General features: G+C 39.2%; 1 protein-coding gene across 2 annotated transcripts in view; it reads right to left on the bottom strand.

Annotated features, from left to right (window-relative positions):
* The window catches only part of ARSB (arylsulfatase B), a 166,153-nt gene that overhangs the window by 63,081 nt on the left and 78,177 nt on the right, over nt 1-24,895 (bottom strand). For both annotated transcript variants that reach the window (XM_073905285.1, XM_025892613.2), the window contains exon 6: nt 4,134-4,204. In XM_073905285.1, coding sequence (XP_073761386.1) covers nt 4,134-4,204 — 71 coding nt within the window. The remainder of the gene's footprint in view (nt 1-4,133; nt 4,205-24,895) is intronic.

The raw sequence follows: 24,895 nt of genomic DNA, 5'->3' as shown, positions 1-24,895 counted from the left end.
TTGTGCAACCTTCACCACATCCCCCCACAGAACTCTTTTCATCTTGTAAAACTGAAACTACACCCATTAAACATGAATTCCCCATCTCGCCCCCTCCAGCCTCTGGCAGCCCCCATTCTACTTTCTGTCTCCATAATTTTGACTATACGAGGTACCACGTTTAAGTGGAATCATGCAGTATTTGTCTTTTTGTGACTGGCTTAATCCACAAACGTTCTCAAGGTTCATCCATGGTGTAGCACGCGCCAGAATCTCCTTCCTTTCTAAGGCTGAACGGTAGCCCACTGTATGCATATACCATATTTTACTTATCCCTTTGTCCCACCAACAGCGCATTCCCATTTTACATTCCCACCAACGTGCCTACGTGTTCCCATTTCTCTATGTCCTCACCAACACTTGTTCTTTTCCTTCCTTTTTTCTTTCTTTCTTTTCTTTTCATAGCAGCCGTTCCAATGGGTGTGATCTGTGGTTGAGACCGTTCATCCTTTACTGCATAATCTCCTGGGTCTCTGGGAAACCCTATGACCTCGGGTGTGTGCCCGTGTCTGTCCCAGTCTTCTGGGAATATCTTTATTATTCACACCCAACCCACAATGTACCAAGAGTATGCAGCCATGAAAAAAGCCCCAACTCTACCAGTAGGAAGGGCCTCTGGGGGCGCCCTGTACTCTAAGAATAAGAGTAAAGAATAAACCCCAAAAGCCCAGCTTCTGAGGGGATGTGGTACTACTTAGAAGGCAGGGCTCCCCTGGGAAACGTCTAACGCCTGTTCCTCTTATTCATGATCGGAGGAGACACTGGTCCACAACCCCCAACAAGACCCACTAAAGGGGAGAGGGCAGACGTTAAAGTGGATTGATGCAGTGATGTTTTAGAACAGGGATCAGAGGGCGCCTGGGTGGCTCAGTTGGTTAAGCGACTGCCTTCGGCTCAGGTCATGATCCTGGAGTCCCGGGATCAAGTCCCACATCAGGCTTCCTGCTCAGCAGGGAGTCTGCTTCTCCCTCGGACCCTCCCCCCCTCATGCTCTCTCTCTCTCTCATTCTCTTTCTCAAATAAGTAAATAAATAAAATCTTGAAAAAAAAAGAACAGGGATCAGAAAAGTGGGCAGGATGTAGTAATAATAAAATCCTACAATTCAAATTACTCTAGCACTTATAATGTTTCTAACATTTTCACTTGTATTTATCTACGTACAACCACGCTTTTGGCTACATCACTGCTTAGTAATGTGCGCAGGGTGGAAAAGGAGAGAAACTGAGTCAGCAGCTTTGCTCCTTTGAGATCCTATTTATACAGAGACCCACAGAATATTGAAGCTGGGAGGGACCTGAGACATCATTTAATTCAATCTTCACAGACTTGGTTGTTGTCCTATAAATACATATTTTCTTAGAGCTAGATTTAACCCCCCCCCAATTAACTGCATAGAAAAGGAGATGAGCTGGTATCATCTTCCGGTGAAAGAGTGGGTCCCCAAATATAGCTCTCCTTTTTTTTTTTTTTTTTTTTACCTTCTGCTGCACAGTGGATTGAAATGAACATAAAAACTAGGGAGAAAAGCCCGAGGTGTTGCATGTGTGTGAGGAGGAGGGGCACTTTGCTACTTGCAGGCAGAGACAGAAGTGGATGTCCTGTTTCTGCGAACCAACAGTGAATGTGGTTCTATGTTGATGCCAACAGTGGAAAATATCCGTCATTACAAGCAGGAGTCAGAGCAAGAGTGCCTGGTTGGCAGGGAAGGCCAACAGGGAGGCCTGGAGTGGGCTTCAAGGAGAGGGTGGCGGCAGCAGAAGGCCAGAAAATGTCCCTGAATTTGGGAGAGCAGTAAAGGGTCATCGTAAGTCTGTCATTCAATATGTGGGAAACTGAGGCGAAGAAAAGTGGAGGGACTTGCTTAAGGCCTTATAAACTATGGGTGGCAAAATTAAAATGATTCTCTATTCTGATTGCCATGCCCTCCTTAACTTTTATACTGGGGAAACCTCGTGCCTGTGCTGGGATTGAGCTGGGGCACTGTGGGAAAGGTAGCAAAAACCACGGCAGGCAGGCAGCCAGCAGCACTGTGGCCGGGTTACACGGAAATACAGAACTTAAACCTCCCTCCTTCCCTCCCTCCCTCCTTTCCTTCCTTCCTTCCAGAGAAAGAGCACACACACACAAGTGGGGGGTGGAGGGGCAGAAGGAGAGAGAGAATCTTAAGCAGACTCCATGCCCAGCGTGGGGCTCAACTCATGTGCCTGAGACCATGACCTGAGCCCAAACCAAGATTCAGACACCTAACGAACTGAGCCACTCAGGCGCCCCTTCCCCATTTCTGATGCTAAGAACAATTCAGCTTGGTGAGTGGGGGCACCTTTTCATTTGTAGATGGAACTTAGTAAGGACAGCTGACAACCATTACAATGTGTGCAGCATCTTCAGCGCATCCTTGGATGTCATACTGGGTTTTGCAGTGCATTAAACTACCTAGAAGTTTTAAAAACCCTTCCTGCCTCCCCTCTTCCCTTCTGGCCACCCCCAGAGATTCTGATATCACTGGTTAAGAATCACTGCTCTAGACTAGAATGTGTCACACCCCTTTGGTGTGCTGGGGCATAGAAAAGGTTAGAAACCATGGATGTCATGGCCACAGTAAGTAGTCACGGGTCTGTGCTCTTCCTACACAGCTGATCCAATTACTTCCTAGCACCTGCTAGAACAATCCTTCTAGACTAATAGAAGTACAATGCAAATTCACATGTAATTTTAAATTCTCTATTAACCACAGAGAAAAGGAAAAGGAAACAGGTGAAATTAATAATAAATTTAATTCAACATATCTAAAATATTACCATTTCAATGAGTAAATATATGTTATGATATATTTCACGTTTTTCACACTAAGTCTTCAAAATCCGATGTGTGTTTTATACTTGCAGCACATCTCAATTCACAGTTAGCTACATTTCAAGGGTTTAAAAGCCACATATGGCCAGCGGCTACCATATAGACCTATAACCACCCTTGCCTCTCTCACTGACTTAAGTTACTCCAATAGAAATAGCAATTTCTCCATACTGTAGCCATCTCGACCTGCCTCAGGCCCTTTCCTTTCCACTTTGGTCCTAATTCTATCCCAGCACCCTTGCATTAGTCATCAAGTAATCATCACTGAGGGCCTGCCCAGTGCTGGGTATTCATGTTAACTTATGAGGATGGAAAGATAAATAAGACATAGATCCTGACTTCCAGGAGCTCTCACCTTGGTGGGATATGAAGGCACATACAAGAGAATTTGCTGAAGGCTTTATACACAGATACATACAAAAGGATGCTGAGGAAGGACTTTCTGGGGTTCCAAGAAGCATTCATATACATGAGACATTTGTGTTGAGTTTTAAGGGATGAGGAAAAATTGTGGAAGGGCAGGGAAAAGTGTTTCAGCCACAGAGAAAAGCATATTCAAGACAAAACATGACGATCATGCTTGGAAAAGGCAAGTGTCAAGCAGGGCAAGGACTGGCTGGAGGCGGCTGGTGGGGCGAGTGGGGCCTTAAGTGCCTGTGGACACACAACCACTGCGGGGTTGTTGTCTGAGCAGGGAAATCCTGGGGCAGGTTGTGGCACAGACTGGAGAGGATAAGGAAGTCAGGAAAGCCTGAACAATAGAATGAATGAATGAAAGGGGTGGCAGTATGTCTAGAAAGGAGGGGGTGTCAGCACCCAAGAGAATGAACGGAATGGAAGAGCACTGTTTTGTGGAGTCTCAAGAAGAGGCTTGATGATGGAGGCTGGACAAAGGGCCTAAGAGCTAAGGCTCTGGAGCTCTCAGGTGAGAAGAGAGCAACAACAACATGACGTTCCCAGTGAGCAGGAGCCTCTGAGATCCTATGGCAAAGCTGAGGCAGGGAGACGAAATGGCTTGAAGGTCATATAGCCAGTAAGTGGCAGGGCCACGAACAGCATTTACCCTCCACGGAACCAAAGCCACAGGGAGGTCAGTACAACAGGTGTTATGGAGAACTGTTTATCCGGACAGCAAACTCAAGTGGAAAAGGAGAAAGTGAGGCTGGAGACACACTAGGCAATAAAAATGTCTTTGCGAGCTAAAAAGATTGAGTTTAGTAGCAATAAATGAAGTACTCACATGGTGAAATATCCACAAAGTTTGGGTCGATATTATGCAGCAGCTCTGTTCTGGGGGACAGGCTTCCTTCACTAGAAGAGAATTGTTTAGGAAACGTTAATTTCCTCTCTCAAATTAATATGATGACTTTTAATACTTCCTTTCCTTGTACTTACAGGAAATAACAAGCTTGCCAATTAACAACTTTGTCATGAATTCAGAGATCTCTAAAATCTGTAGTTGGTGCATCTTTAATCCATAATTATTTGTCTACATTATAGTAATGACTGAACATCTAATAAGACTGTCAGTGTCAAGCATATGACAATTAAACAATACTCTTAAGTGTAACCCTTTGCAATAAACACTGTGGCTGCATTTGTACATGACCATTCTTTACAAAGGGGAAATGAGAACTCAAGTCATTCTGTGTAGGCTTCATACTGACCATTTACAGGGAGATGAGGAAAGAACATCTATGAAGGTAGTGGCAGCAAAACTACAATCACAACCTACATTAGTGGTGAAAAAAAACTTGGGGATCACAGTCCAACCCCTTACATTATGAGTAAGGCAGACAAAGGTATTGGCCAAATTTTAGATCATGTGACTCTCAGAATGATGTTCTTAAAAAACTGGGAGCATTAGGGCATCTGGGTGTCTCAGTTGAAGCGTCCGACTCTTGGTTTTGGCTCAGATCATGATCTTGAGGTCATGGAATCAAGCCCCACATTGGGCTCTGCGCTCAGCGTGGAGTTTCCTTCAGTTTCTCACTCCCTCTCCCTCCTGCTCACTCTCTCCCTCTCTCAAATAAATAAAATCTTCAAAAAAAAAATGAGAACATTAACATCACCAGATATATATGGGGTGTGCATGATGTACCCAAGACATTTTGCTAGTATAGATTCAGCCTTATGTAAAAAATTATTTCAATTGTTGGGAGAGTACTAAGGACTGCTCGATAACCCAATAAAAGGTTGCAAAGTACTGTTAACACTGTAGGATTTGGGGCGCCTAGGTGGCTCAGTTGGTTAAGCGACTGCCTTTGGCTCAGGTCATGATCCTGGAGTCCCGGGATGGAGTCCCGCATCGGGTTCCCTGCTTGGCAGGGAGTCTGCTTCTCCCTCTGACCTTCCCCTCTCTCATGTGCTCTCTCTCTCTCTCTCATTCTCTCTCTCAAATAAATAAATAAAAGATTAAAAAAAAAAAACACTGTAGGATTTGTATACACCTGAAAAACCACTAAGGTCCCTGATGTAACCAAGAGGACATATTTTCAGGTGACCCAATATCCACACTCAAAATCACAGGTAGCTGTCTACAGCAGTGGCTTGGGATTTCAAGATCCATAAAATTTCAGAAAATCTGGGTTGTGATTGGCAATGTTGTATTTGCCAAGTAAAAAAATTTTAAAACAAAATTTAATTAATTAAAAAAAACCCAAACTTCAACTACCATCACCATTATATTATAAAATAAAGATTTTTTTTAAGATGGGGGGCAGGGCACAAAGGGAGAAAGAGAATCTTAAGCAGGCTCCATGCCCAGCAGAGGCAGACTCAGGGCTCCATCTCACAATCCTGAGATCATGAACTGAGCCGAAATTAAGAGTCAGATGCTTAATCGACTTAGCCACCCAGGCGCCCCTAAAATGAAGATAATTTTAATAGCAAAAAGGGTAGGAAGAATATGATCTCAGAAAAACATGACAGCTCTTCAAATTGAATGTATTTAACTTTAGTATTCTATCAGATTTCCTTGTTCTTCTCTACACCATAAAACACGCTAATTAGAGGGTAGGAGGAAATACACAGGGATGCCCCTAGTTCTGGGGGTGCAGGAGGTAGCATTGTGGGGGAGAGGGGGCATATTTCCCAGGACTCTTCTCATTTTCCTCTTGAGGCAACTAACTATCTGATTGTCCTGGAGACTGCCAACCAGTCCAAAATGACAGGAACTAGGGTTTGATTCCAGAAGCTCTGAATACAAGAAGGGATGATTAGCAAACAAAATGGTGAATGTGAGAAAATCTAAACAGGATGATGATGATGATGCCTAATTTGTGGGTTTAATGCAAATGGAGTTAAAATCTGGATGATAATAATAGCAAGTTAAGTCAGGAGGGGAAATCAGAATGAATGCATTTTATAAAGTCTTCATATTGTTCAGAAGTTAATACTACTGATGAAATTCAGATTTAGCTAAGTAAAATTTGCATGTTAAAGTTTTAAGGTAACTTGAAAATAAAGATAGAATTTTTCTGGACTACAGAAAAACAAAACAATTTTGTTTTGTTGAATGAATTTTCATTCAATTCAAAAGAAGACCCCAAAATTTCAGGGCCAAGATATTAGTATATAACCATTTGTCTTTAAAGGCATAGTTCACTGAGATACCCCAAAGCATTAGGCACAGTTAAATAAAGGATTTTTTCTAATAACTTTTAGAAAGAGTTTCTCTGTTATGTTATTCATTCATTCATATTTTTTGCATTACTCAGAAGAGCTATGGATATTTCAAAATAAGGAAACTTAAGAGATGACATTTTGAATACTGGAGTCTGTGAGCAATCCTGGTGACGGATCACTTGCTAGGAAAAATCTTCAGAGGTAGAATCACCATGATGTAAACAGGAACAACAACAAAAACAAAACAAAAAACAGCCAGTTCTTAAGTGTGTTGTGACACTACTTTTTAAAATGTAGTAATCAGAATATTTTGATAAGGATGTGGTTACTGATATGAGTCAAGAAGACACAGTATGTGATTAGTAATTAAAACAATGACCAAACATCCTTAGTCACTCCATTAGGGGCATTAGGACACCTGGGTGGTCACTCCAAATTATTAAATGAATCAAGGAAACCAAATGTACATTTAGGGAACTGAATAAAATACCATAAATCTTGAGTTACTTCACCTCAAAATACAAAAAGTTGTTAAAACCCCAGATAAGCCCATGTACCAATTCCCTGGGGCTAGCCTTTTGGAAAATGATGGATTTTAGAAAATCTCTGGGTGGATTTTTTAAAAGATGCATACCAACATGTGAAGTAATTATGGAAATATGGAAAAATATACACCAAACTTAACTGGAGTGGACAGATGGGTGGGGTGAGGTTATTGAGGACTTTTGATCTCTACAACTAGCATATATTGTTATTGTAATCAAGAAAAATTTAAGATTTTAAAAATGTTTTTTATTTATTTATTTTCAGGGATAGAGAGTGGGGGAGGGGCAGAGGGAGAGGGGGAAGCAGAATCTCAGCTGAGCAAGGATCCTGATGTGGGACTCAATCTCAGGACTCTGGGATCATGACCTGAGCCAAAGGCAGACGCTTAACTGACTGAGCCACCCAGGTGCCCCTGGAATCTGCATTTCCAACAGGTTCCCAGGTAGTACTGTTGCTGCCGCTCTGAGGACCACACTTTGAGTAGCAAGATTGGAGGAAGTCTCCTGGAGTCCTCTAACAAGGGACCGGAACTCTTTTGGAGTTTCCTAACTTAGAAACTCATGTAGTTTAGACCTGCTTCTGGAGCAATGAGTCTTGACCTTGGCTACACAATGCAGTCACCTGGAGAGCTTTATAAAATACTGATACTTGGATTCCACCACAAGGGAGTGATCTCACTGACATGCGCTTCAGCCTGGGCATGTAGATTTATAAAAGTACCCATGCTGATTTCCTTAAAGTTAGCTTTATTAAAATACAATTTATAAATCATACAATTCACCCACTTAAAGTGTACAGTTAAATATCTTTAGTATATACATAGAGTTGTACAACCATCAACACAATCAAATTTTACATTATTTTTCTCCCCTGTTAAATAAAAATTGTGTACCCATTAGCAGCTACCCTTCAGTTTGTCTCTTCCCATGCTCCTTGCAGCCCAAGGCAATCACTAATCTATAGTGTTCCTACAGACTTGCCTATTCTATATATTCATATAAATGGAATCATAGAGGGGTGCCTGGGTGGTTCAGTCCATTAAGCAGTTAAGCATCTGCCTTCAGCTCAGGTCATGATCTCAGACTCAGGAGGGGAGTCTGCTTCTCCCTCTCCCTCTGCCCCTGCTCCTATTCTCTCTCTCATTCACTCTCTCTCTCTCTCAAGTAAATAAATAAAATCTTAAAAGAAAAAAAGGGGATCATAGAATATGTGGTCTTTTTTTTATTAGAGAGAGAATGAGAGAGAGAACACGAGACGGGGGAGGGTCAGAGGGAGAAGCAGACTCCCTGATGAGCAGGGAGCCCAATGTGGGGCTCGATCCTGGGACTCCAGGATCATGACCTGAGCTGAAGGCAGTCGCTTAACCAACTGAGCCACCCAGGCGCCCCAAATATGTGGTCTTTTTTGATGGCTTTTTTCACTTAGCATTACGTTTTCTCCACATCTTCATCATCACTTGTTAATGGCTGTCTTCTTGATTATAACCATCTTAGTTGGTATGAAGTGGTATCTCACTGTGGTTTTGACTTACATTTTCATCTTCATATGAATATCTACTATTTGTGTAGCTTCTTTGGAGAAATATCTATTCAGATACTTTGCTCATTTTTTATTTAAGCTATTTGTCTTTTTTATAATTGGGTTGCATATATTCTGGATGCAACTCCCATATCAGATGCATGATTTGTTAATATTTTCTCTAATTCTCTTGGTTGACTTTTTGCTTTCTTCATAGTATCACTTGCAGAACAAAAGTTTAAAATTTTGATGTGATACAACTTAGCTATTTTTCCTTTCTTGCTTTTGGTATTTTATCTACAAAACCACTGCTTAATCCAGAGTCACAAAGATTTACTCCTACATTTTCTTTTAAGATTGTTATAGTTTTGGGTGCCTGGGTGGCTCAGTTGGTTAAGCAACTGGCTTCGGCTCAGGTCATGATCCTGGAGTCCCCGGATCGAGTCCCTCATCGGGCTCCCTGCTGAGCCGTGAGTCTGCTTCTCCCTCAGACCCTCCCCCCTCTCATGCTCTCTCTATCTCATTCTCTCTCTCAAATAAATAAATAAAATCTTAAAAAAAAGATTGTTATAGTTTTAGCTCTTACATTGAAGTCTCTGATTCATTTTTTTAAAAAGATTTATTTATTTTAGAGAGAGAGAGAGCAAGCAGGGGGAGGAGCAGGGGGAAAGAGAGAGAATCTTGAAGTAGACTCCCCACTGAGCATGGAGCCTAACTTGGGGCTCAATTCCAGGACCTTGAGATCATGACCCAAACCGAAACCAACAGTCAATCGCCCACCCAACTGAGCTACCCAGATGCCCGAGGTCCCTGATCCATTTTAAGTAATTTTTGTGTATGCTGTGAGGTGGGGATCCAATTTCATCCTTTTGTATTGAATATCCAGTTATTCCAATACCATTTATTGAGAAGATTATGCTTTCCCAATTGAACTATCTTGGTACCCTTGTCACAAATGCAGCTGATTCTAACACACAGCTCAGGGTGAGAATCGCTAATCTTGAGCCTTGTTATATGAAGTCAATACATTTGATTATATGTTCTAAATTCTTGGTTTTCTTCTACAGAGGAAAAGATGGGTGACTAGCTTCTAGGACACTTATATAATGAGCCCATGTATAATGATAATGGCTTCCCCTTGAAAGGAAGTCCTAGTTCCTCAGAAAGTACCTTAAGAAAACCATTGATAACTTCCTACAATCAGTCCCTTTAATTTGCCCCTGTATAGGGATATAAGTATTTTGAACATATCTCTTTTTGCATATGACACAATTTCTTCCTCAAAGGTAAGTGTACCGAAGTGAGATGGAAAAAAAAAGTGCTTTGCATGTTCATGACAGTATTCAGCAACATCAACTGTGTGATCACAATCTTACAAATAAACAGTGGCTTCATCAAACTCATAAATGCTTATGGGACTGATTATTGCTATACTGTAACGTGTTAGCTTCTATCTTCTATACATATCTATGCATTTATAGGTAATGCTACAAATATTGCAGCATTTCATGATTACTTGTACATTGTACTCTTCCAAGGTTTAATTTCCATACAACCAAGTACTAGAAAGTGGACACTGTTAACTGTTTTAGTAATTTATGGTCCTCCTCCCGACTAGTTCTGAAGGCCTCACTCTCTCACATGCAGTCCTGCATTGTCTTTAAGGGCCCAGCCTTTCAGGGTCTGCATCTCAAGTCCACAAGGTTATATAAACTAGACCCTTTTTTCTTCACCAGCAGAATGTGGATAAAAGTATCCATTACAGAGTTGTCAGGAGAATTAAATGAGGCAACATACATAAAGCACACATACATAAAGCTTGGGATATAATACGTGCTGAATAAGCTGGTAGCTTAAAAACAAGAACACCTTCTATTACAAACTGTGGATCCTGATTCTACAGACATGGAAATAATATAAGCACAATTACAAGACTATAACCTGAAACACAGATATAAGAATAATATGTAGATACAAGGAAACATTAATATTCCCATCCATTCTTCCTGCTGGCAAGAATTCCCCTCATGAAATACACCGGTGTAGTTATAACTTTAATTTCTAAGACATGTTACAATATCCCCTCCCATGTGAGAGTCTCGTTTTAGACATGTGTCAGTGTCAAATATAGCTAAGTCACAGTCTACTCATCATGAACTGCATATAAAAAAGATACAGTGTCATCTGTTATCTAGGGATTTTCCCTATTTTTCAGATTAAGCATATGGTGTAGTTTACTGTACAAGCAACACTATCTTCATTAGACTGTGGATTCCATTTGTGAAATTTACATCTCTGAATAATGACTGATGATGTTCATGGGAAATGATTTTTCCAATAATCACACAAGTTCATGCAATGACCTTGTTTTATTATGGCAAGGTAGTATGGGTTTTTACTATGGCAAATGTTCAGCCTCCAGGGTGATAAGAACAAAGCAGCACTCTCTAATTAGCTTCTTAAGGTAGGCACTTAGGGGACTGTTCGAGGATCCTTACTGCACGATGCTCACTACCCACTCCAGCTTACCTGAATGACTATGGCAGTGAGTAGACAAATAATTATGTAAAGAAAAAGAACTATAATACGTTGTTCACACTGACCACTTAATGACAGAGACCCATCTCTAAACCAGTGAAATGGGCATGTTTTATCCATTTCCATAACAACCAAACTGGAGTTATTTGGGGGTTTCTTGGTTTTGGCCAGGCATTTATAGAGCATTTGTTATGTGCCACATATCGTTTTAAATGCTTCACATGTATTATCATATTGAATCCTTGACACTATGACATAGATACAACCTAGGCACAGAGCGGTTAAGTGACTTATAAGATCATGTGGTTGAGCAGGGGATGGAATTGGGTTTGAAACTCTGGCAGAGTTTCTGATTGACTCCTGAATTCCTCACTTCTAACCACTATGCTAAATTGCCTCCTTAGTAAGATGGAGACATGCCCTCCGTATCTCCTTGAATGTCTTATGTTTCCATTCATTCTGCTTATTTTCAAGACTCCATTACCAAATATCTCTATTAACTTCAAATGCCTCTATTCATGAGAGAGAGAATCCTTTTCTCCATCTTCTTCTCTTAAAAACTTACATAAAATGGTATATAGCTAATTATCTTTTTTAAAAGATTTACTTATTCATCAGAGAAAGAGAGAGAGAGACAGAGCACAAGCAGGGGGAGCGGCAGGCAGAGGGAGAAGCAGGCTCCCCGCTGAACAAGGAGCCCAATGCGGGACTCAATCCCAGGACCCTGGGATCATGACCTGAGCCGAAGGCAGACACTTAACTGATTGAGCCACCCAGGCATCCCAAGTTAATTATCTTTGATGACATTTTAGTATTCAATTTTAATTTACCTCAGATTTCATATTCTCTGGATTAGCTTTAAAAATAACAGGGCAAGAAGACACTGACTAGTAACTAGTTTCCAATATGCTATAAATATTTTCTAAAAGTCTACAGTTTCAGACACTGAGATCACAGCACTGTCCATTTATAAATAGAGTTTCCAGTTTTTGACTTTCATTTTCCAACTAGTTGAAGGGTGGGGCAGTAAAATATTTCCCATAAATAAATGAAATGCTATTACATTCCATATTCATTTTACCAATAGCTGCTGACCATCTGTCATAAAAAGACACACCCTGAAAAGCCGTATCAAATTTTTAGAAACAGAAATAGCCATGATGATATTTTTTGAGAAGAAATTTTGGAAAAAAAAAAAAAGTTACTTATTAGAAAATTCAAAACACACCCAGAGTAATGTCCATCCTGTTACCTCTTTGAGAGCATCATCATCACTGTTACCATCTTCACCTTGAGCTACTGAGTCATGACTGTGTTCCAGGCACTGTGCTGGGTGTTTTATACATATTCTTTCACTAAATCCTCACATAAGTGCCTATGAGGTACGTACTACTAATGTTACATTTTACACATGAGGGAACTGATGCTTGCAACTCAAGTAACTTGCCCAAGGTCACACAAATAACAAATGGAGAAGATAAGATTTGAACCAGATCTAACCACAGAGTTCACATTTTGTAGCCATTATACAGTTGACCCTTGAACAATGTAAGGGTTAGGGGTGCTGACCCCCTGGGCAGTCAAGAATCCAAGTACAAGTTTTGACTTCCCCCAAACCTAACTATTGATAGCTTACTATTGACCAGAACCCTTACAGATAACATAAACAGTCGATTAACACATATTTTGTACTTTATGTGTATCATAAACTGTATTCTTATGATCAAGTAAATGAGAAAAAAGAAATGTTATTAAGAAAGTCATAAGGAAAATACATTTACTGTACTGCACTGTATTTATATTAAAAAAAAATCTATGTATAAGTGGACCCATGAAGTTCAAACCTGTGTTGTTCAAGGGTCAACGGTACCGGTGAAATTCCTGGTGGGACTTCTTTTCCTTGTTATGTGGGCCTGGTGATATAAGGTTTGTGGAAATCCCATGCTCCTTGAAAAGCCATTTTAACTTGCAAACATAACCATGAATAAAGAGTTTAGGCATGGGAATTATAAGATTTTAACTAAATTTGGTGAGGAAACATATAACTTAAATTCATTTGATATAGAGTTATATATGGAAAGATTATTTTCATGGACATTTTAGTTAAGAAATCTTATTAAATTTTTAAAGTAGGCTACTTAAGAAAGAAGTAATATTATTAAGAATAACTGAATCACTCCCCTAAATATAGTCTTTTCCTATTCATTACTGAAAAATAATTGGTGGGACTTCTGGGTTAGTATCAGGGCAAACCAGCAGGGCCTAATATGACTTTCTTACAATTTCCATGATAATACCCATAAAGAATTACAAAAAGATGAAAACTGGCAAAAGCACTGGAAACTAAAGAGAAGACCAGATGCCAAAGTCTCCAGGGGATTTTCACTAATGCCAATGCTGAAGAGATTACAACATATTCTTGGATTCTACCATAAGAATCAAAATCTGATCCCAAAGAAAACAGAAAAAAGATGGATTTGCTTTGTCTACCTCTATCTATAGGACTCAGAGATCACACTAAAGAAAAGATGGGCAATGATCTCCCATGAGCCGTCTTCAGAACTAGCCCATCACATTTTTCCTCCCTCACTCCCAGTTACATCACTCCCTATGTCCACCCAGGCAGCAAACACTAGACTACATGAGGGGAAACAGAAGAAACGAGGCATAACATGCAGTATCCTTGCATGGGAAGTCACCTAACCTAAAAAAAAAAAACAAAAACAAAAAAAACCCAAATCTGAACCAACACCTAGAGTGCTATGTACTGTGGACTTAGGGTAGAAGCTCTTTTTTTTTTTTTTAAGATTTTATTTATTTATTTGAGAGAGAGAGAGACAGAGCACAGTGTGGGGGAGGGGCAGAGGGAGAGGGAGAAGCAGACCCCCCCCACTGAGCAGGGATCCCGATGCAGGGACTCAATCCCAGGACCCCGGGATCATGATCTGAGCCAAAGGCAGACACTTCACCAGCTGAGTCACCCAGGCACCCCAGAGTAGAAGCTGTTTTGTAAAAAAGGTTGCTAAAGTAGAGAATCAAAAGTAATAACACATCATTCCTTAAATATTTTGCTTTAACTTAAAAACACATATATATTCAGTTGGCAGTCTTTGAATGCAGGGCTACTGGTTAGAATTCCCTACCATCCTTATTTCATCAAGCACACTTTTAATGCTTCTTTATAATCTCTAGGGCTATTTTTCTTTTCTTTTTTTTTAAATTTTTTATTTAAATTCAATTTAGTTGACATATACTGTATCATTAGTTTCAGGGGTAGAATGTAGTGATTCATCAGTTGCATATAACACCCTAGGGCTGTTTTTCTTAAACTGGAGAAAGAGCCTAAGAACATGTGAGTTTCCAGATTTCCAGAGAATAAAGATGGCCACCTAAATTTTAATCTCTCTACATATTCTCCTTAGAAACCATATGGAAAATGAAAGAAAGTTGGAGCGCCTGGGTGGCTCAGTTGGTTAAGCGTCTGCCTTCGGCTCAGGTCATGATCTCAGGGTCCTGGGATCAACCCCACATCAGGCTCCTTGCTCAGCAGGGAGCCTGCTTCTCTCTCTCTCTTTCTGCCTTTCTCCTACTCCTTCTCTCTCTCTCTCTCAAATTAATAAATAAAATCTTTAAAAAAAAAAAAAAAAGGAAAGGAAAGGAAAGAAAAGAAAATCACCCAATGCCTAAGCCTACAACATAAGTGGGAGACTGACCGTGTTTAAAACCTGGGTGGCTGTGAGGAAATGATCCCCTGAGACCTGAAGAGCCAGCGTGAGTGTCAACTAGGGCAGAGTCAGGCTGGCCTCATGCTAAAGAGGGTGAGGGGGCCCCGGAGGGGAAGGACTCAGATTGCACTTGGTAAAATTACCCCAGAAAAAGAGGGCCCCACCCTGAGGGATAGAAGATTGAGATACAGGTCTGATATTAAGTGGATCAGAGGACCATCCCCTGAGGAGACCAAAGGGAGGGCTTGGACAGCGTGGTGGTCCCAGGAGGCACCAATTCTGACAGGAGCAGCTGAAGAACATGTGTCTTTTGGAAAGTGAATGGTAAAGGGGAAAAAAAGGAAGACGCAAAAGATCAGGGTCCTACTGAAACAACCTAGTATCACAGAATCACAAGAAGGCAGACCAGAAAGTTAGAGGCAACATGTATTTTAAAAAGGGCACTTCGCTATAGCAGTAGGAGAAGGTGTTCTTGAACTAAGAATCGAATCAAACTATCAAAAGTCCACCCCCATAGAGTGCCTGCTATTACAGGTCCAGGAAAAGCTGACATATGAAATCGTGAACAACAAAAAGAACCCAGTATCTAAATAAAGTTACCATAGGAGTTTAAAAAATAGGAGATGAGAATTCAAAACTTTTGGCAAATGAAAACATTGCCCCTATTATGGCAAAAAAAAAAAAAAAAAGTACCACAACGCAGAAGAAAACTGTTACACAATATTTCAACATAAAGTAAATATAATTAAATCAGTGACTGCCAACATAAAAAAAAACAAACAAACCTGAATCAAAAAATTTAAAACTCTAACACTGAACTAAGGAAAGAAACAAAGAAAAGACAAAATCTCAGAAATAAAGGGACAGTATATATAACTGAAAGTATATGAGGCATATAGAGAATAAAAATGAAAAGAGAGAAAATAATTCAGAATAAAGAAAAAGGACCAGAGAGAAACAAGGGATATGTAAATTCAATAATATTTATAATTGCGGTCCCTGAAGAAGAAACACAAGAGTGAAATATATTTGAAACTATAATTCAAAAGTCTCTGAAATAAAAGATCTGAATATACAGATTGAAAGAACTCACTGTATATCTAAGAATATACATGGTCCCCTTTGAGACAGAGCTAGTAAAAGTCTTAGACTTTAAATCATAATAATAATACAAATCTTCTGAGCCTCCAGGCAAAAAGACCAAGTTACTTGAAAAAAATAAAATCATGCTGACATTAAATGTATCAACAGCATCATAAAAAAACAAATAAAAGTGGAGTAATATTTTCAAGAAGTTCAAGGAAAGAAAGTACGAGACAAGGATTTTATATCAGTTGAACTGTTTTTCAATTATCAAGGTTGTAGAAAATGCTTTAATAAATACTCAAGAATTCAAAGAATCCTGAGAAATCTCTTAAAGAATTAATTCCTCCAACTAAGAGATAATTGAGAACATTTTAGAAATTCAGAAGTGGTTAGCATGGACTATATTAATGTAGATCTAAGACTAAAACAAAATTGTGAATGAGGATAGAACAGTATTCTACATATTATATGCTCTGACCAGGTAAAAATAATACAACTAAGAATAAGACTGGAAGAGACACGTGAAAGGGTTGAGTTAAATACACTACTTAATTTCCTTATAGGTAATAAGGAGGAGTCAAAGATGCCATTTGAGGCTAACAAACCAAATAGTAGAACCTAAGTAAAAAAAGAAGACTGAGAGAATTATATACAGATCCTCCTTGACTTGTAATGGGAATATGTCCTAATAAACCCATTTTGAACTGAAAATATAATAAGGTGAAAATACATTTAATACACCCAACCTATGGAACATCATAGCTTAGCTCATCTCAAGTGTGCTCAGAATATTCCTATTAGGCTACTGTTGGGTAGATCATCTAACACAAACCTATTGTACAGTAAAGCGTTAAATACCTCATATAATTTCATAAATACTGTACTGCAAGTGAAAAGCAGAATGGCTGTCAACATATTGGTTGTTTACCTTCACGATCGCACGGCTGACTAAGAGCTGTGGCTTGCTGCCCAGCATCACAAGAGAGCATCATACCGCATGTTACTAGTCCGGGAAAAGATCAAAAGTCAAACTTGGAAGTATGGTTTCTACTGAATGTGTATCACTTTCACACCATCACAGAGTCAAAAAATCATAAATCAGGGACAGTCTGTAAAGGTATTAGGATAAAGGTGAACACTGGAATAGCATATAAATCATTCTAAATATTAATTAAAAGAAAAAAAATCAAAGGTCAAAGATAAGCATAAATATAACATAAAACAATACGACAAAGCTAGGAATAAAAATACCAGTCATGGCAATATACATAAACTCACCTACTAAAACAAAATATTTTCTGACTGGATCACCAAGAGAAACCTAACACTATACCTCAGAACTACAGAATATGCATTCTTTTCAAGTTCACGTGGTACAGACACCAAGAAAGATCATATGTAGATCCAAGGTCAGATTTAAACAGGCTCAATAATACAAAGTATGTCCTCTGACCACAACAGAATTAAACTAAAAATCAATAACTACAGAAAACCTAACACATCTGTAAATTAAGTAACATACTTCTAAATACTTAGGTCAAAGAAGAAATCATTTGCACCACCCCCACCGTTATGTCGTCCACCAATTTTGACATAAATTCTACCTTGTCAGATACCAAGATTAGAATCTCAGTTTTCTTTTTGTTTGCAGGCAAACCCTTGCTGTAATGGTACTTACCAGAAGACAATAAAGCAATGCATATAGAATCTTGAGGAGAAGAGATTTGGCAAAAAATTGTCAGGTTATTATTTATGTTTGAAGGTAACAGATATTCTTTCATATGGAAGGATTTTAAAAAAACCCTCAAGCCTGGGTGGCTCAGTCAGTTAAGCACCTGACTCTTGGTTTCAGTTCAGGCCATGATCTCAGGGCCCTGAGACTGAGCCCCGCATCAGGCTCTGGGCTTCGCATGGGGTCTGCTTGTCCCTCACCCTCTGCTCCTCCCCCCACACTCTCTCCCTCTTTCTCTCTCTCAAATAAATAAAATCTTAAAAAGAAAAAATACCCTCATCATTTATGCACCTCTACTGAAAACTGCTTTAAAATATGAAGCAACCAACTGAAAGATTAATTAAAATTAGGAACTTAAGAATGGCAAACAAAGCTTTTTAATAAAAGGAGTGTTGGTAACATTAAAGATAATTAAACATACAGATCAACATATATAATTTCTCATATGTGATTACAAAGTTGAATACAGAAGAAAAAACTTTTTGAAAAAAAGAGTTATAAGATTTATAAGATTATGTTTAGAAAGCTGGGTCTATGATCTCAGATTAAATTAACAAGCACTTGAAAGTGGAAAATAAGCAGGAAAATATTGATCAAGAAAGTAAAGGCACAATAAAATTTTCTTTGAGTATTTCTTCCTCTAGCCAAGACGGAGTAGCGGGCAGGGTGAATTTAACCTCCTACCTAAAACAACCTGAAGAAAAACAGAATATATGAAACAACAGTTGTCAAAACAGAGAATATCAGGCAAAGGACAGTGACCCCCGGGGGGTAGGAAACAAAGGAGGTGAATCTTATCATTAACCTAGCTTGAAGTCACTTTGAGAGAGTTTCCAGGCCCTGGTGCAGAGAAGGGAAACTGAGGCATAGCCCGGTGGACTCCCTGAGTTGAGGAGGCAGAGCTGAAGGTCCAGACAGACCAGGGGACCTAAGGTTCATAGGACAGAGTACCCGAGTAGAGGAAGCTGCACAGAAAGAGATTCTCAGAGGGTCCCTCAAAGTATTTAGCTGAGCACTGATCAGATATACGGAGGGAACTACCTCAAACCGGGCAGAGAACCATCTGAAAAGATGAAAAGGAACAGTGCCCAGCATTCACACAGAGTTGGAACCAGCACATGCCCCCTCCAGCCAGATTCACAGGGTACTGGGTTGATTACTGGGAGGTTCTGACTCAGTAGTGGAGAAAACTTAGCCCTAGCCTGAGCACAGGTCTGGACCTGCCTAATAAATTACAATGCAATACCCAGAAGAATCAAACTATTTCTAAGTCACTACATCTCAGAACAAAGCAAGAAGACTTACAACAATACATAAACATCTAGCACCTAACAAGGTAAAATGCACAATGTCTGGCATCAAATCAAAGATTAAAAGTCATGGAAACGTGACCCATGGTGAAGAGAACAATCATTCAGTCACCACCAACCCAGAACTGACATGGATGCTGGAATTCGCAGGAGTCATTAAAAGTTGTTTCAGGGGCGCCTGGGTGGCTCAGTGGGTTCAGCCTCTGCCTTCAGCTCGGGACATGATCCTGGGGTCCTGGGATCGAGCCCCACGTCAGGTTCACTACTCAGTGGGGAGCCTGCTTCTCCCTCTCCCTCCCTCTGCCCCTCCCCCCGCTCATGCTCTCACTCTCTCAAGCACACACGCTCTCTCTCTCTCAAATAAATAAAAAAATCTTTAACAACAATAAAAAAGTTATTTTAACTGTATTCTGTATGTTCATAAAGTTACCTAGAGACATGGAGGATATAAAAAAGACCCGAATGAACCTCTAGAAGTGAAAACCTACAAAGGGTGAGATGAAAAATATACTGAAGAGAATTAACGGAAGATTAGGCATTGAGAAAAAAATAATAAGACTGCAGGCACAGCAATAGAATCTATCCAAAATGAAATACAGAGGAAAAAGTAATGTTAAAAAAAAAAAAAAATGAAAAGAGCATCAGCAAGCTGAGGGCAACTTTAAGTGTCCAGATAAAAAGACTGGATATCTCCATTCTTCCCAAATTAATTTTCAGGTTTAACCTCATTCAACCTAATTTATAAAAAGCTTTTTTCTTTTAGGGGCGCCTGAGTGGCTCAGTCTGTTAAGCGTCTGCCTTCGGCTCAGGTCATGATCCCGGGGCCCTGGGATAGAGCCCCGCGTCGGGCTCCCTGCTCAGCAGAGAGCCTGCTTCTCCGTCTCCCTCTGCTGCCTCCCCTGCTTCCCCTCCTCTCTCTCTCTTTAGGGAAAAAAAAAAAAAAGAGCTTTTTTTTTTTTTTAATTTAACACAATAATTTTAGAGCCCAGAAAAAAATTTAAAAAGTGGGACTATCAAGAAAATTTTGTAAAGAAAATAGAATGGAGACATGGATAATTATTTCTACCAGGTATTTAAACACACTCTAAAATGTATATTTACAACAGATTACACATTACAACAGTGAGGTGTTAACGTGAGAACAGCTAAGTCGTGGACTAAACCAGACGGCACCAAGACAGAAGACAGCAGTAATAAGAACTTAAAACATAATTAAAGTGGTCCTACAAGTCAGTGTAAACAGAAACATTATTCATTAATAATAACAATGTAAATATTATTCAATAATCAGCGTGGGTGGTCTTGGTAATACTTGGAATAAAGCATTATCTTAGTTCAGAGGTTCTTTTTTTTTTTTAAAGATTTTATTTATTTATTTTACAGGGAGAGACACAGCGAGAGAGGGAACACAAGCAGGGGCAGAGGGAGAGGGAGAAGCAGGCTTCCTGCTGAGCAGGGAGCCCGATGCGGGGCTCGATCCCAGGACCCTGGGATCATGACCTGAGCCGAGGGCAGACGCTTAACGACTGAGCCACCCAGGCGCCCCGGGTCAGAGGTTCTTAACCTTTGGCTCATTGACCATCGCGTTTCACTGGCCTTGGTATCTGTGTAAGTGGGGTTAAAAGTGACTTATTTTCCCTTCAGTTTTCCTCCTGAGATTTAACCCATAGCAGGGGGATGTTTTAAGTTTTTGTTGCTGTTGTTGTTGTTGGCTTTTATTTATTATTTATTTATTTATTTATTTGCGAGAGAGAGTGCAAGCACAAGGGGTGGAAGGAGAGGGAGAGGGAGAAGCAGGCTCCCCGTGGAGCAGGGAGCCCAACACGGGGCTCGGCTCGATCCCAGGACCCCGGGATCATGACCTGACCTGAGGGCAGATGCTTAACTATCTAAGTTACCCAGGTGCCCCAAGTTTTAAGTTATTAACTTTTTAAGATATTTTACATCATCAGATAATATTTGATTGTCACTATTGTCATGTTATAACATCAAGAAGAGTTTCCCATTAACGAGAAATAAAAATGATACCTGCCATTACGATTAGGGGTTCTGCTTTTGTTTTATTTAAGTGTAATAAAATATAAAATAGTTAAAAAAAAAAAGAAGCAGGAGATATCGTGAGACATCGATCCTTAGAAATGTCTTAAAACAACCTACAAGCTGCTTACCAAGTTGAAAAGCAGAAAAACCATACAGAACTGGAAAGAACTTAGAGAAGCTGTGTCCCCACAAATGATAACATGCACTGTGGTTTGGAACAGAAGAAAAACTGAAGCGTTTGAAGGAGCTCCTGTTGCAAATAGTGTCACTCGCTCCAGAACTGCTAATTCTTCTAAAATTTTAGTATCTGGAAGCAGGTCTAAGAGGAACTGATAACTATGCAACTAGCAGAAACCTCTGATGCTCACAGCACAGCCAACTCTATTACTGGGATTCCTATTTCATGAGACCCTTTTGAAATTTTCAAAAATTAGCATTATCTTGAGACTGGCATTCCAAGTAAATATCTGACTAGAAGAAAGTTCCAGAACCCTGGGCACAGATCAAGTGTCTCTGACATTTGGCTGTCCATTTGTTTTTGCTGTTTTGGAAAAAGAAGCTCCAGATGTCAATGTGACTGGATGCTTTCTCTATCAGCAGTCATGGGTGCCAAATGTTGCACCACTCATAACGAAAGACAGCCTGCCTAATGCTGTGAGAAGCATCAACTTCAAGGCCAGAGGGGCTGAGTCATTTTTCAGGGTCTTTCATCAAGAAATAGGGGCAGAAGGAGAGTAGTTCTCCACTTACTAAACAGAAATGTGCTGGATTTCCAGAGCAAAGTTTTGAAATGCTTAATTAAACTTTGGGCAGAAATTTTACTTTTTTTTCAAACAGAAAAGGAAAGCCCTCTCTCTTGTAGTTTAGCATACTTGGACAATATTTTTGGCTGTATCTCTTGCTAAAGCCCTGCAGTCAATATTATGTAGGCTGATCGAGAATGGAAAGCTCCTGTTCTATAAGAGATGGGTCACCAGGAGTTCAGTACCCTTCCAACACTGAAGAGAGACTTTTCCCCAATCTGGAGTTAAGGGTGCCCAAACTTTTTCCAATTTCTTTGCAGGCAGAAGCAAACATGTGCCAAACTTTTAAAGGTTACTCGTGATCAATATAATCTTAAGATTAAAATATGGATATACCATCCAAAATTTGGTGATGTGGACAAACATCAAAGACTTAGACTTTGCCAAAGATAAAAGCCTCAGGGAGTTGGGGACAGAGGGAAATAATTCCAACTGAACTCAATTATTTCTCAACTTAAGCCTACCCTCGTTTGGCAAAGTGTACTACAAAGTTTTGACTCCATTTGCTATGATGTGCTTTTGCAAGCCAGGATTTTACACTTTTGCCACCAAAACAAAAACAAAACAAAAATCAAAACTGATTGGATGTCAAGCATGACTCATATGTTGTCATATAAAAACCACTCAAAACTTTCTCCTATTTCTTTAAGTCAAACCGCAACAGCTTTCACAGTGAAATTAGTGATTAGCTGAATTAAAGTTCAAGTTTTGCTTTGCTTGGAAATTTTTGTTCTAGTTCCTTCTTATCATAAAGTAGGTACTAATTTTTGCTGTAAAAATTAATGAGAGAGGGGTGCCTGGCTGGCTCAGTCCACAGAGCATGCAACTCTTGATCCTGGAGTCATGAGTTCGAGCCTCACACTGGGTGTAGAGATTACTAAAAAAATTACATAAACTTAAAAAAAATAAAGTAACAGATTTTCTTTTAAAAAAATTTATGAGACAGGGGCGCCTGGGTGGCTCAGATGGTTGAGCGTCTGCCTCCGGCTCAGGTCATGATCTCTAGGTCCTGGGACGGAGTCCCACGTCGGGTTCCCAGCTCAGAGGGGAGTCAGCTTCTCCCTCTCCCACTGCCTCTCCCCCTGCTCATGCTCTCTGTCTGTATCTCTCTGTCTCAAATGAATAAATAAAAAAAAAAATCTTTAAAAAAAATTTATGAGACAGGTTTATAAAGAATGTTTTTCATATTTTTCTATGTGTAATCACATAGAAATAATGTATAATCAGTGTTCAATATCACAAAAATTCTTTCCAAACTTTTGTGCATATGTTTAGGTACTTTCCTTCTGTAAATTCACAGCTTTCAGAGTCTCAAAGAGGTCTATGAATCAAAAACCTGGAAAAAACTCACTCCTCTGATTTAGATATTGACCTCACATAACACACATAATCATCTCTTAACAGTTCAAGAATTATATGGAAGAAAATCAAAACACCACACTTAGAAGAAAATATTTAGCGCATTTCAGGCTGAGAAAAAGCCTTCTGACCAAAAAGGCAAAAGAGAAACTGATTTCAGCAAGAAAACACAAACTTCAGTAAATATATGTAAAAAGTCATGAACATTTTCAAAAGAGAAAATACAAATGGAATAGAAAACATTTAAAATTAATTTCTTTAATAATCATAAAAAGTCAAGTTAAAATGAGATGATTTTGCCTATGATATTAACAAAGAAGTTTTTAAAAGCTATATAAGGAAAATTTGTGGAGGAGATGAGAATTCTCATATACCAGTGGAATAAGAGTACATTGGTACTTTTTTGGAACACAATGTTATAATGTCTGTCAAATGCTTTCAAAATGGTCATCTCTAAGTACTGTATAATATCTCGTATATGTGGATTCTAAAAAACAGAGGGGAGGGGGAACTGAACTCCTAGAAACAGAGTAGAATGGTGGTTGCCAGGGCCTGGAGGGTAGGGGAAATGGGGAGATGTTGGTCAAAGGGTACAGATTTTCATTTATAAGATGAGTAAGTTCTGGGGATCTAATGTACGGCATGATGTCTGTAGTTAACAATACTGTATTATATAATTGGAAGTTATTAAGAGAGTAGATCTTAAATGTTCTCCCCACACACATAAAAATAATAACTATGAGAGGTGATAAATGTGCTAACTAAGCTTATTGTGGGGATCACTTCCCAGTATATATGTGTATCAAATGATTATGATGTACACCTTAAATTTACAAAATGTTTTATGTCATTTATATCTCAGTAAAGCTGGAAAAATGAAATTAAACTATATCATTCTTCCTCACATTATGAATTCACCAGTCATAAGGCAGTCAGAGGAGAGAAAAGTGTGAGACGATGTTTAACTGGACTACAGAACACAACCCACCCAACATGTCCCTGTAATATACATCTCTGGTTGCTACTTGTTGCCTCACCATTGAATGATGAAATATATAGATATTTTAACAAAATCAAACTCAGATTTAACTTGATACCTATTTTCTTCACTCTCCAAAATTAGGCAAACTTTTTCAAGGTCTGTGTTCCACAGCAACACAAGAAAAAAAACTAAAAATGTATGCAATAAAACTGAGTGACATTAAAAAAAAATAATACGTAGAAGTCATTCTCTAGTTTAATAATTTAATTTTCAGTAATTTCTACCTAATGGGAAAAATCCAAAATATAGACAGAGATTTTATGAAGAAACTGTTTACCCCAATGTTAATGATAAAAAAGTAAAAATCAATCTATATTAAGGGAATGATTAAGTATATCAAGGCATATGACAGAATATGCAGTCATTGAAATAATGTTTGCAATGAGTTTCTTGAATGACATGATCAAAAGTGATGATGTGTTAAGTGAGGGAAAAAAGAGGTCGTAAAAAAATGCTAAGAAGAAAAATTTTAAGGAAATACGACACATTTATGGTAGCTGTTTCCAGGTAACATTTGAGTGATTATTTTTATTTTATTGCCTGTACTTCGCAAATTATCTACAATGAGTATATATTACTGACACTCAGGGAAGTTAAATAAAAACAGAGTAACCACAGAACACAGATCACAAGTAGGGGCAGAAATATTTTAAAGAAAAAAATGTCATCTTGTACG

This window comes from Callorhinus ursinus, unplaced genomic scaffold (assembly GCF_003265705.2).
Source record: "Callorhinus ursinus isolate GAN/ISIS: 27379988/994484 unplaced genomic scaffold, GSC_fseal_2.0 scaffold23, whole genome shotgun sequence".
NCBI classification, from domain to species: domain Eukaryota; kingdom Metazoa; phylum Chordata; class Mammalia; order Carnivora; family Otariidae; genus Callorhinus; species Callorhinus ursinus.
This window is presented reverse-complemented; position numbering and strand designations above follow the sequence as displayed.